Raw genomic sequence first — 12819 nt, 5'->3', positions numbered from 1 at the left:
GCCTGTTTATCATTCTAACAAGTTTAAAATTCATCATGACACATAGCGCAGCTCTACGTCTTCAAGTGGAGTAGTCGAAGAGCTGTACATTGATTAACATAACCGGTGATAATTTTCGCGCAGCTACCTAACTATATGCTACTTGATAAATAAACAAATTAAATTTATTATTTAGTTACTCTAATTAATTCGTGCATTATTTTATGGAATATGTAAAAATTGCTGAAATTAATCTGCAAAATAATCAAGACATGCGTACTGAGACGAGTTCCCTTAACTAGCCGAAGTTTCGAAGCATTAGTGCGCCAAAGTATGAAAACTGCGGGGGCGTTCCACTTTGCTTCGTAACAAAATAGGTCTGTGTGTCTTTTACTGTTATATGGAAGGTAAGTGCATTTATTTACACATCTTGGGCCGGATGTCCTGAAACTAGCGCCAGCCTCGGAATTTCTGCTAAGCAAATACGACTGTAGTACGCGGCCTCAATTGCAGTATTGCAGCGAATGCCACAAAGTATTTAGTTTTCAAGTAAATGAGAGCTAATCGTCAGTTACCTATCTAAAACGTTGCGGAATTGTTATGCGAGGAATATCCGCCTGTTTAAGTAAGTTACGAGAAGAGCTGTATTCAGGCTTTCTGGCAAAGAAGATACGCAAAAATTCTCATAGAAAACATATTTAGGAAATATGAAAAGAACAAAATAAAGTAAGAAGAAGCGCACTAGTGCGCTCGCTCATGCCTACTTTTTGTCTGTGTCTTATTTTGCGCTCAAACCCCTTCTAGCGATAAAAAAGACAGGTAGTGAAAGTAGCAAAAGTCAGGTGCTGCGAACAGCCTTGCAAAACCCATTCGCTGACAACTTATGCCAAGGGCCACAAACTGCGACCCTACGCAGAGGTTTATACTTTCTAACTTTCCTTTCACAGCCGTGACTTTCAGATATTGATGAATCGATTGCGCTTATATGAAGCTCAAAAGGTAAGCGCGGGACTGTGAAACGTAAAATTCTCGATTTATTTCTTAACACCCGAACGCGGATGGGAATTTGATTCGGGGGTGCTTAAGCAGCTGGCAACATCTGCGCATTGCATTACAACAGGCACCTCCAAAAAAAAAAAGACATGATTGCTTAGGTCTTCAAAATTTGTTGAAGCACTGAGAACTTGTGCACGTCACAGAATAATCTGCATAGTCTGTCTGCAGAATATGCTCAAAGTTCCTGCCAACGTAAACATATAAAGTACCTGATGCTTGTCGGTGTAGATGCTCTCCTGGACAGGGACAAACTCAATACCACGTTCACCTGAGCGCTCCGCTTGAGAGTCCTGAAAAACAAAAACAAATTGTCTTTATATATGGGTAACTTAGTCGTCGATATGCCAGTGGTAGACCTTAAATCAGCAGCGCATTGTGCTGAATATTTTTTTTCCTGTTAGTAAACAGTTCTAGGCACACATTCTGTATACGATCGTACACAAGATCGCGCATGTACTGGATCTTGCCAAATTCACAATAAATCTTATTCTTAATGTAATGCTGTAACTAGCAAAGTTTTCCGTCTGTGCTTTCAGTGCATGTTGGGTTGGGGAGAGGCCAGGAGAAGGGGGGGGGGGGCGAGGGGGGGGGGGGCTGTTAACGCGAACAAAGGTGAGCATTGCGTTCCACTAAGGTGTAGAATATCCGAAAATGACCGATCGTAAATACAGACCTTGACAGTCTCATCCTAGCCTGTTAAAATTTATAGAGGATAGAGCGGAGGTATCTATTGTCGCTATTTGTAATCACAGAAAATTACCTGTAACCTAATTTGACAAATGTGTTGTCAAACGTGCCAAATTAAGTTAATACAATTGTGGGTAGTGACTTGAACAACTGTAATGAGTGCGAAAAAAAGAAAAACTAATATGAAAAAACCTAGAAAGTGTTTCGTATTATTCCTTCGGTATCAAATTTTACTCTCAAAACAATAACAGAGTCATTTGATAGCAACCAAAGCATTAAATGACTCTGGTAAAACACTCCGCATGTTGAAGCACATGGCAAAATTGCTTTGCACGAGACACACTGCACGTTCAACATGAATTTAGTATAAATGTTCATGGAATACTAAATAAGAAGGGGAAGAAATGGTAAAGAAATGATCAACTAGGGCAATTACTTTACTTTTGATGATACTGGGTAAAAAGTTGATAAGCGAGCTCATTCCGTCAGTGTCAATGCTAAATAAAATGACATCCGTTGACTTAATCAGTACAGTAAAAATAAAAGACGGTTCATACGGCGATTATGACGGACGGTGGAAATCGGCGCAATACGGCAATTACTCATTTCACAAATAAAGGAGAACGTAGGAAACCGAGGGGCCCAATTATTTTTAATCATAAGAAGCCAACAAACAAAATCACCAAGTACAAAATAGGGGAAGTTACTTGAATTTACCTAATGAAATAAAGAAATGATAAATTAATGGAAAATGAGAATCGATGAAGAAACAATCGGCCGCAGGTGGGATACGAACACACGTCTTCGCATTACGCGTGCGATGCCCTTACCAAATGAGCTACCGCGACACCTTTTTCCCATCCACTTTCTGGGGTACTTACGTTTTACTGCTCGAACCGTTTCTTTTTTTTGTTGTTGTTCGTTGATACTCGTCACCTCATGGCGATGGAAAATGGCACACGGACGAGTAGCTCGTTAACATCGTTTCTTTCGTCATTATTTGGTTACGTGCGCCTCTTTCTTCGATAAACCTGGCCGCCATGCTTACCGTCATAAGTGACATCTCGTGCCATTTCATGTTGTTCTCCGTAACGTCCAGCGATTCATTCATAAGCGCCGCCCATGTTTCAACCTCTATTCCTCTTATCTTGTACTGCATGAAAACCAAAGAAAAAAAAATGAAACAAACACATAGGTATGTGCAAATTGAAATGATCATATTCTGTTATGTATGAAACATTGTCAAACCAACTTGGGTTACTGAGTATGTGTCATGCGTCATGTTCCCTTCAACGACACACACACACACACACACACACACACACACACACACACACACACACACACGTTCGTTTATGTTCCATTTACTATTATCTAGTTAAATTTTTTCTTGATACTATCAAAAATAAAAGCGATTAAGAAATTTCAAAAATTGTACATTGGGTGACCGAAAATAAATTGCACGAGTTTGCATGCTTGCCTTGAACACTACATCATTCTCTATTATTTCGCTGGTTTTATACACGTGTAGCAGGGCAAGAATTCTTGCCCTTCTATATTTGTTGATTTTATTCATTCTTTTTAGCACAGTGTTGATTCGGGAAAGGTTCAGGTTCTGTGGCTTTAGGACATGAAGGCCAACTGCAACGACATTTTGATGCGCGTAAAGAAGCCTCGTTTCTGACAGCGTATAGCTGCAGGGCAGCCGCTATGCAAAAGTTTACGTTAGAAGCGCGAGTGATGCGTCACAGGAGACTTGCAAAAGTAGACGTATCTCATACCAAAACTGAAAAAAAAAGACGAAAAAGAAAACTCCATGATTAGCGGTAACCGGAAATGACGCAGAACTCAGAACGCGGGGCCCCTCGGCATAACCTCCGAGATTAGGCGCTGCCTGCGGCTTCTCGCTGCGCGCTGAAAAATCTCGAAGGTGGCGTGCTGTTGCTTACGTCATACCTTCCAAGCACCAAGTGCCACGCGTCATCTGCTTAAATCCTTTTTAAACGCTGCCAATACGAAAATCAAGCAATTCGCATCATTACACGTAGCAGCTACACATCGGAAGCATCTCCATTGCTCAGATCTAACAGCATTTTATCGTTACAGAAATTAAATAAATACTCACTTGGACTACTTGTTTATAAATCTGTTAACGGAAAGCTCCCATTCCCTATAATTACTACCAGCCAGTATCCATATTCCACGTCTGCCCGTTTCGCTTCTACCAACAGCTATTTACTACCAAAACCTAGAACTAATTATGGTAAATTTACTATTAATTTTTCAGCCACACTACTTTGGAACTCATTACCGTGTCATATTAAGATATCCTCTCATTTTTACACATTCAAGTCAAACCTTCGTAAATTTTTGCACTCAATATAACAATGTGATCGTTATCATTTTATTAATAAGTGCTTTGTGTCGTTAAATGTGTTACAGCGTAAGCAAGTGACTAACTTAATATGGTGTCTTTTGTGTTTTTATATAGCTGCTTCGTATTTATATATCCTACTCACTTGTAATGGGAGGTCCCCTGTACAGTCTGTTGACTATGGGACCTCCCTCTGTATGTATGTATAATCCCCATTTGTAACCTTGTTAATATGCAAATAAAGAACCAGCCCCGCAGCGTTGCCAAGATTACTTCATTAGTGCATACAACCCATTTATAATAGATTTAGGCAGAGCTAAACGTTGTTGCAGTTAGCCCTTAATTGTCATTACAGCGTGATGCTTCGTGCTGCCGAGTCACGCGCACAATTGTGCTTATTCTGGCTGCCCGTTATTTTGCATAACTGTAAAATAAATTTCAATTTCGTGTCCTTCCACGTGACTATACTGCCTCGATAAAACAATAAACTGACCGGAATTTCACTATTTCTAGAACAGTTTCAGAGTTCTCTCGCGACACCACTCTTATTCGAAGAATAGACAATATTCCCGGAAATCCGACAGTTCCGGAAATAAAACAGAAGCTACACTTCTCAGGTAGGTCACGCAGAAGAAATGACACAACATCAGGATCCTCTCGTTATTTTTTTTTTCTGTTACATATTTGTTAAAAAAAAAAGAAAGACTAACTCAGCAAGCACGAGTTCGGAAGTTGATAAACTTAGGGCAGGTCTAGTTCTGTGGACTGGCGGAGTCAACTTTTTTTCTGCGTTGGGTTCAAAGTGCAGGAGTGCAGTCAACGATGGATGAAAAGCGGACGTATTTGGAAGAAACGCCCTGCTCCGACAGCGAGAGGGGATTTATGGGCGACAGCGGTCGCCGATGCGCCGTGAACTGTAAGTTGCCGCTGGATTACACCAGCATGTGAGCGTTTTCCGAGTGACCGCACACTGGTTTCTTTCTAAGTGTTTGCCGCGCATTGTTTAGTGGCGATCGCTATTTTCGCGCGCATGTATTGCCAGTAAAGTTGTTCTTAGAAGACTGTTGCGCGTAGACTGCCACGTACTTTTCTTCCGACAAAAGTGTTTTGCCGCACTCTTGATGTGTACACTCTTGTTTTTCTGCAAGTGCTGCTACGTTCTAGAGGTCTCACTTCTCTTCTGCTAGGGACGTGGTGGGGAAGGAGGAAAGCGGGGAGAGGGTGCAGCTGTATTTTGGTCGGGAAAACGAAACGGATTCATGCGTTGCTACTCGGCGTGCTTCTTTCAGAGTTGTCTCGGGCTCAAGGATCTTACGCACACTAAAGCCTGGGCCCTTCGGTAGTGCATGTTGTGCCGCGAAATTCGACCTCTGTCTGACGTCGTGACGCGATCAAGAGAATAACAAGCTTTAGAGAAATTTCAGATAGACTACGATAAGCACGCAACCCAGGGTGTGGGATGCCTTGTCGTGCATGTGCTTTCAACCTTATGTTTCAGCCATAGCCAAAAATGTGCTACCTTCAATCCAGGCCATAGAACATGAAAACTGCCATTACTAGCTATCATCATAACGCATTCGACCGATCTGACCAAGCTCTAGGAGTTTGGAAAATTTTAAATAAAACGTAAAAAGATTAAAGAAAATGTTAATGACTCTTATCACGCGAAAATCAGTTTATAATGAAGCAGCAGATTGAATACGATTTCTTCTTTTTCTTTTCATAGGCCACTGACCACAATTTTCAGCACTAGTAGGCGGCATTTATTCTTTTTTTCAGGGACTGAAACGTCGATGAACTGTGATGAACTGCGAGGCTTTTCTTTCGAGGAAAATTTCCTTTATAACCATTTGCTACGTTTGTGTGGATGTCTCATTTTCCCTCTATTATTTACTTCTGTCCACTTTTCGGGCTCCCGCTGAACCATTACGTCAAACACAAGCATGTTCGCATTGTGCGGGATTATATTACACAGCTATTACGAGGCATGTTTTATTGTTAGTATAAGCATATGGAATAAACAGCAGTCGCTGTCTTACTCTTCCTTGAAAGCGATGTTCCTGCGTGAAGCCGAATAGTTTTTCCGGGACTAACATTTCAACGCCCTCGGTGCCGTTTGGTTCAGAGAGAAAGAAATCCGTTGTGAGCTTCCTGACGACACACTCCCCGCTTGATGGATGCGTGATAAATGCGGCTTCTGCAAAAAAAAAAAAGGGGGGGGGGGCGAGAGTAACCTTGTCACTAAAAAGAATATAATTAAAAGAACAAACTTTTCCGGATGTGTTTTGTCCCCTTAGGCAACGTGATGGAATGACAGGTGATCGTGGAGAAAAAAAGAAAAGAAGAATATAATGAATGGCGATTTAGCGGAAAATGGGAGAGAAATGCGTTAGCATTACGGCGCACCTCTTTGTCGGTCCCGGATTCATGATTTAAAAACACACACACACAACATACATATATATATATATATATATATATATATATATATATATATATATATATATATATATATATATATATATATATATATATATATTGTGTATGAAAGATGTAGGTCTTCGGACACGGTGTTTAACTAAGTGAAAGAATTAGCACGCAAGAATGCAAATACAAACATTCAATTTCGACGCTTCGGCGAGGGTCTGGCCTTCTTCATGAGTGAGAATGCAAGAGCCAGAGCTCAATTTCTACAATTTTGCTGTAAGAGTGAAACCCATTAATTAAAAAAAAGAAGATGTAGGGCGTCATGATTACCAACACGCTCACACATCCCGTATTAATGGCCCTGCCTGTACAACTGGTCAGTACGTACGGTACTGGTAGACCTGAACTAAGACCTAAGCCATTAGCACGAAAAAAAAAACTGCTTTTACAGTTCTATTTACACCACACTGATTTGAAATAAACCATTTTTAAATTCGTACAGTGCACACACTAAAAGCGAGAAGCGGCGACACGACGCATTATCAACATATGTTGCCGTTCTCGAAGGCTGCCAGGGGTGTGTTAGGGGGGGCGGGGGGGGGGGAGGGGGTGTGTTACCTTCACTACGCGACCGGCTTCCCGCACTTCACGCACACATACTTTCTTTTTTTGCGGCATTGGCATTCCTTATGCCAACGCACTAAAAAAGATCCGGACCGCTGGACACAAGATACGCTCATAGGGAAGGCAAATATGCACGAAATAAATTATTTGAAATAATTATAAATTATCATTGAAGCTTGCACTGCTTCGATATTTTATCAGTTATAGCATTCTAGCCTATGTTGCGACATAAATCACGGAAGAGTGGAATGCCTCATTTTGATTGCTGCCGTATATCACTCTAGTAATATCGCGCACAGAAACCTCAGCGTATATACCACCACCTCCACCCACCACTAACAGAATGCGATCCCCTCGACCAGGAATCTTGCATGGTAAATTGGCATTGTACGCAGATATTCACCTGTACGAAGTTACGTATTGGAATATATTCATCTGACCTTCCTTGGAGTCATTCTGCGTCTCATCGATCTGTCATCCGGGACAGCCCAGAATTGTCCGAGACGCGGCGTACGGCAACGCTCATTGCCTGAAATAATCCTGCGCCAGTCCGAGACAACAAATTGAAGGTACCTTCAATTATTAGCCCCGGAAAGCTGTAAATTGTTTTTCTATGTTGTTGTCTGTTAATATTCTAAGTTTATATATTGCCGGTTCATACTGCGCAAGACTACAGGTTATTAAAACTAGAAAGCCTTAAGATAACACTCGATGTGCCCAGGTATGCGTTAGATACCACAGTGTGTAACACTGCAACTCATTCCATGACTTCTTTATCTGATTTGAAAACAGAGAAAGTAACGAAGACGAACACCCTCTAAAACCAGCCTGGTGCTGCAGTTCACACCTGACCACCTTTAACCATCCCGAACTTACGAGTGCCTAGGTGACATGGCTAATCATTAGAGTTGTAATAAAAAGCTTGCAGTATATCGTGCAAGAAGTCTCCTGCTGGTTTACTATCTGCTCACTTCCCACACTATCGCTGTCCATAGCTATCTATAGCTACTGTGTGTGACTGCCTTTATCAAGGCCGATAAAAACACCATCTCGATCAATTGAAAGACTGAGTGTGAAAAAAGACAGTCGGCCACTAGAACGTCGAAAGTGGGAGCCGACAAATGCATTCGGTGTGTAATAGCTACGGTTCGGTTTATACAGGCGCTGTTCTGTTTTTTTCTTGCACTTGATTACTGACTCAATAAAAAAAAACGCTAATGATGTGTTCACAACGAGCAGAGTGTTATTTTCCCTACACTTTCCGCAGCTTCAACTATTGCGGAGACAACTTCAGTGTCCTATTTATTGAGCGTTTGCCTTCCCGTAACTTTACCCGTAAAAGCAATGTTGCAAGCTGCAGAAACGAACGTCCGATGAGAGTGAATTACCTGCTCCGTAGTCAAGGACAATCGAAAGCAGAGTGTCCAAGCCCCCCGATTCGTTGACAAGTGGCCAGCGCTTCTCCTCCTCGGATGGAATTATGTCCACCCTGGCGAGGTGCCTCATTGCGTCGTACCAGATCTGCGAGTTGACAAACAAAGCATCGCTCGTACGCAGCGATAACCTGATAATACGCAATTGGAATCATGATAAATGACTATATCTACGTCACAAAATCACTTTGCCTTGTAATCCATACCATGTCATATACGTCTTTGACAACGAAGCCGCCGCCACTGCGAATATCTTTAATGGACTGCAATATGTTTGAATTCAGCTCAAGTCGTGTGAGCAAATGTAGAACGTTCATCTTGTAATGTACAAAGATACCCGCTTTTCTATGGGTTAGTAAAAAGTGCGAGTCATTTCTACAGCATCCTACTAGCTATTCTCATGGAGAGAAATATTCAACGCCAAGCATGGTGTCAGGGCCATGTTGTACCTCTTTGAATGACGTCGATGTGAATTCTCCGACACTGGACCCGGTGTCATCGAGAGTAAAAGAGACTTCTTCGACTCGAAAGCTGAACGTGTCAGGCGGTTGCGGTATCTCCCTGTCGTTAGCGTTGTTCTTGCAGTACACCTGTCGAGGCACCTACGGACAGACACCGCGAATATTAGATATCAATGCACCATTTGACACGCACTTCCTAACAAGCAGTGTGTGAGGACTCCCGTTTTTTGTACCTGTAGGCTTTGATTTTTATGAAGGGACGTCTCAACTTCTGCTCTCCTTATTAAAGGAGACTATATAACAATAACTGTGGACTAAAAAATACAATAAGGAGCACTAATCTAGACACCGCTGTAAAGATGACTGCGAATTAGCGTGCTGTGCAGCTCAATACAATGGCCAGTGTTAAGGATATGTATGTATGTATGTATGTATGTATGTATGTATGTATGTATGTATGTATGTATGTATGTATGTATGTATGTATGTATGTATGTATGTATGTATGTATGTATGTATGTATGTATGTATGTATGTATGTATGTATGTATGCATGTATGCATGTATGCATGTATGCATGTATGTGTGTATGTATGTATGTATGTATGTATGTATGTATGTATGTATGTATGTATGTATGTATTTTGGTTTTTACGCAGAGCATATAATGGCTAGGCGATGTTTACTTTGATCAACACTACGCATCGAAATTTACTGAGAAACAATGTCGTGATGCAGCAAGGTTACCGCACCAGTGATGTCTAAAAAGGTTTGTATACTTCGCAATACATTCAGAACTACGATAGCTTGTACTTCCTTGCATGCGGTGTTTATATTGGTCTGAAATACACTTTCTAAATAGTGAGAAATACTTTGAAACGAGTGCGGTTGCTTTCAAGGAATACATATTCTCAAGTAAATTTTTCAACAACATTTAATGTGGAAATACGTATTAGGAGTGCAATGTTTACTTTCCCCATTCCACCGTATATGGTAATCGAACAGCGCTTCAGACAGGACGAAGTAATGACGACAGACACCGCGCTGACTAACAACCAGTGTTAATTTCACCTGAATGGCAATACATAGAAACGAGGGTGCGAGCAGGGAAACAACTCAAGGCACTATTGTCAACAGGCAGTGACACATCTGTTTGTTCCCTGCGCATGTCCTCGTTCCTATATATTGTAGTTTAAGTGCAATGAACACTGGCTGTTAGTCGGCGCTGTGCCTGCCGTCTTTACTTCGCCCTTTCTGAAGCGTTGTTCGATTACCTTCTGAGAGTGCACCAAGCAGCCAAGTTCAGCACTCTCTTGGATTCCACCTCAACTCATTTGTGAACCTCAGCTGGGACGGCGTCGATAACACTGCCCTGTATGTCGTTCCTTTCTTTATTCTTCCTTTTTCCGCGGCACTCTTATGCACGATTACTTTTCTAAATGGGCCTCTAACAAAACTATCTGTAATTGACAGAGGAGTAGCAACGGGATGGGCGGGACGCGTAAATAACCGTCACCTCTACGTTTCCTAGTTTTCTTTGACAAATCCGGAAGGGATTTGGACTAACACCTTACTTCAAAGTCCTCGTCGGAAAATTCCGGGTTTGACTGGTACCAAGCGACATTCCGAATCGTGTTCCATGGCCCGACTTTGTTGTCGTCGTCAGGATTCGGGAAAGTTCCTTTCTGCTCGATACGGATAGGAACATCCACTTCTCCATTTGGGAACATAAAGGACGCGTCTGAAAAAAAAGAGAAATAAGAAAGCACACTAACATTAATAAATTAACGTGACCGCAGGTGGAAGTTGACGTGTGTGTGAAGACTCAACTATAAGCACGCCACGGGGCAGCCTTTTCTCTTTCTCAGGGCTGCATGGTACCTCGTGTCGAAAGTAGCAGATTTCACACCACTGGAGTTGCTTTATCTGGCCGTGGAAAAAAAATGAGCTGCTTTCCGCAAACAAACGAAGAAATAAGAGATTAATAGACGCCATGCATCTTTTCTTCAAAAATAATAAAGGTTGCACTTCTTTTGGCAAGGAAATCAATGGTTACTGCTTTTTATTGGGTCACGACCCGGTGTCTTGGTAGCAGGGTGGGAAACACATGTTGAGTCACTCAAGCGAGATAAGTTGACCCGCCTATCTGGGGCGAGAATACTACCGTATGACTAGATCGGTTCCAGCGGTACAAAGTACGCAAACGCCGTCATATTTAACCATAACATAATGCTATAACGTGTTAAAAATGTAGAGGCAGCTGTAAGTAGAATATTAGAGCAAATGTGATAACAACCCAAATTTCACTGACCTTTCATGTTAACCTAAATTTTAAAACCCTTTCCTATATGGCTGCAACTGCAGTTATCAGGTTATTGCATGTTTTTTTACTAAAGTGAATGGGCGATACAAGTGTAATGAATGCGCAAATGTGGTGCGAGTACAGCTTGGTCCTCCTGCTAGTCCGTGATAAAGTCAGAGGAGCCCGTAATTAACAAAGAAATGAAAACGCTAAAAAAATTCTGAAATAAAGCCTGGCAGAAAGCCTGACAGTGACGTTGTTTAAGCAATGCACACTTATTTATTCTTTTCGGCCCCTTTGTGTCTTATACTTGGGAAAATATTCTCCATGAACTGTTGAAGAAATGAAAAGTTCACGAGACAACGCACAGACCACGTGATATTTGCCAGCGCAACGACAGGACAGCCTAATAGAGAAAGCAAGACAAGCCAATTTGCTGTTTTTTCTAGTCAGTTCGGTTGTCCCGTTTTGGCGCTTGGAAAATGGCACTATGTCAATCCAACTCGACAAATACTGCATTCTTGCAAACTACAGACCTTACAACTATCACGACAAGAAACCACCCACATGTTGCTGAAGAAGCCTTTATTGAGATCGTCCGTAACGTTGGGGGCATCATCAGTGCCTTCGCGGCAGCTACAGTCATGAGTGACTGCAATAGCTCTTCCTCTGCTATCCGCCTCTCTGGCTGTGACGTCACTCGTGACTAGAGAAGGTACTTGAAGACGCCGTCGCCACTTACCTTTCGTTCCTGCCAAACTTCCACTCACGGCCAGATGGACAGTTTTAGTATTGCCTATGTGTTCTTCACTTCAAAATTTTACTAAATATTTGTAGTTAATGTCCCTTGAATGGTGTTCCAGAAGGCTAGCTTCCTCTTTCGCTGAAACAATGCTGAGCGTTACATGAGAAACAAGAGCGTTGAAGGCCGGCTAAGTTAGCGTCCAGTACTTGGTAGCTCACAGCGCTCCATTTTTTCACTGTCTCACGCTCTCACTCCAAGACGGTCGTTTCGCTGCATCCCTGTCTCAGTTGAGCGGGTATATTAACTATTCATAAACAGAAGCTCGCCAGGCGGTTAACCACTTCATTGTTCATGCAAACGTCTATGAACGAAAGGGGAAGCTAGCCCAAGGGCCCACGTTTAAGGGGCACTAAAAATGGCCACTAGCTTAAGATCAACTGGGAAGCCCCGTCTGCTGGGAAGTGGTTGGTTATCAATAACCAGAACTACATTGAATTTAAAGGAAACAAATGCCTCACACTAGTATTTTGTAGCCGGCTCTACATGTAAACCGCTGAAATTGACGCTAGTCTTTTGAACTCCGTCACGTGATATTGACAAGCCAGTGATAAGTCTCGTGCGCGAACGTCAAGAAAGAATACGCGCACTTCGTCCCCCCCCCCCCCAATAGCTAACATTTCTTCCGCCAGATAAATTCCAATAGAGCGCTGAAAGAATGCGTCACCAGTATG

General features: G+C 42.1%; 2 protein-coding genes across 2 annotated transcripts in view; one reads left to right on the top strand and one right to left on the bottom strand.

The window, feature by feature from the left end:
* Positions 1 to 12819, bottom strand: part of LOC135916431 (uncharacterized) — a 31031-nt gene that overhangs the window by 9353 nt on the left and 8859 nt on the right. Inside the window, exons 5-10 of the mRNA XM_065449784.2 lie at positions 10616 to 10782; positions 9030 to 9182; positions 8536 to 8668; positions 6136 to 6293; positions 2771 to 2875; positions 1245 to 1325 (exon numbers count right to left, since the gene is read on the bottom strand). Of these exons, the coding sequence (XP_065305856.1) occupies positions 1245 to 1325; positions 2771 to 2875; positions 6136 to 6293; positions 8536 to 8668; positions 9030 to 9182; positions 10616 to 10782 (797 nt within the window). The remainder of the gene's footprint in view (positions 1 to 1244; positions 1326 to 2770; positions 2876 to 6135; positions 6294 to 8535; positions 8669 to 9029; positions 9183 to 10615; positions 10783 to 12819) is intronic.
* Positions 4755 to 12819, top strand: part of LOC135916436 (uncharacterized) — a 60783-nt gene continuing 52718 nt past the window's right edge. Inside the window, exon 1 of the mRNA XM_065449788.2 lies at positions 4755 to 5012. The gene's annotated coding sequence lies outside the window, so the exon portion shown is untranslated. The remainder of the gene's footprint in view (positions 5013 to 12819) is intronic.

Source organism: Dermacentor albipictus, chromosome 4 (assembly GCF_038994185.2).
Source record: "Dermacentor albipictus isolate Rhodes 1998 colony chromosome 4, USDA_Dalb.pri_finalv2, whole genome shotgun sequence".
Lineage (NCBI taxonomy): Eukaryota > Metazoa > Arthropoda > Arachnida > Ixodida > Ixodidae > Dermacentor > Dermacentor albipictus.
Note: the sequence above shows the minus strand (reverse complement) of the source record. Positions and strands in the feature narration are given on the sequence as shown.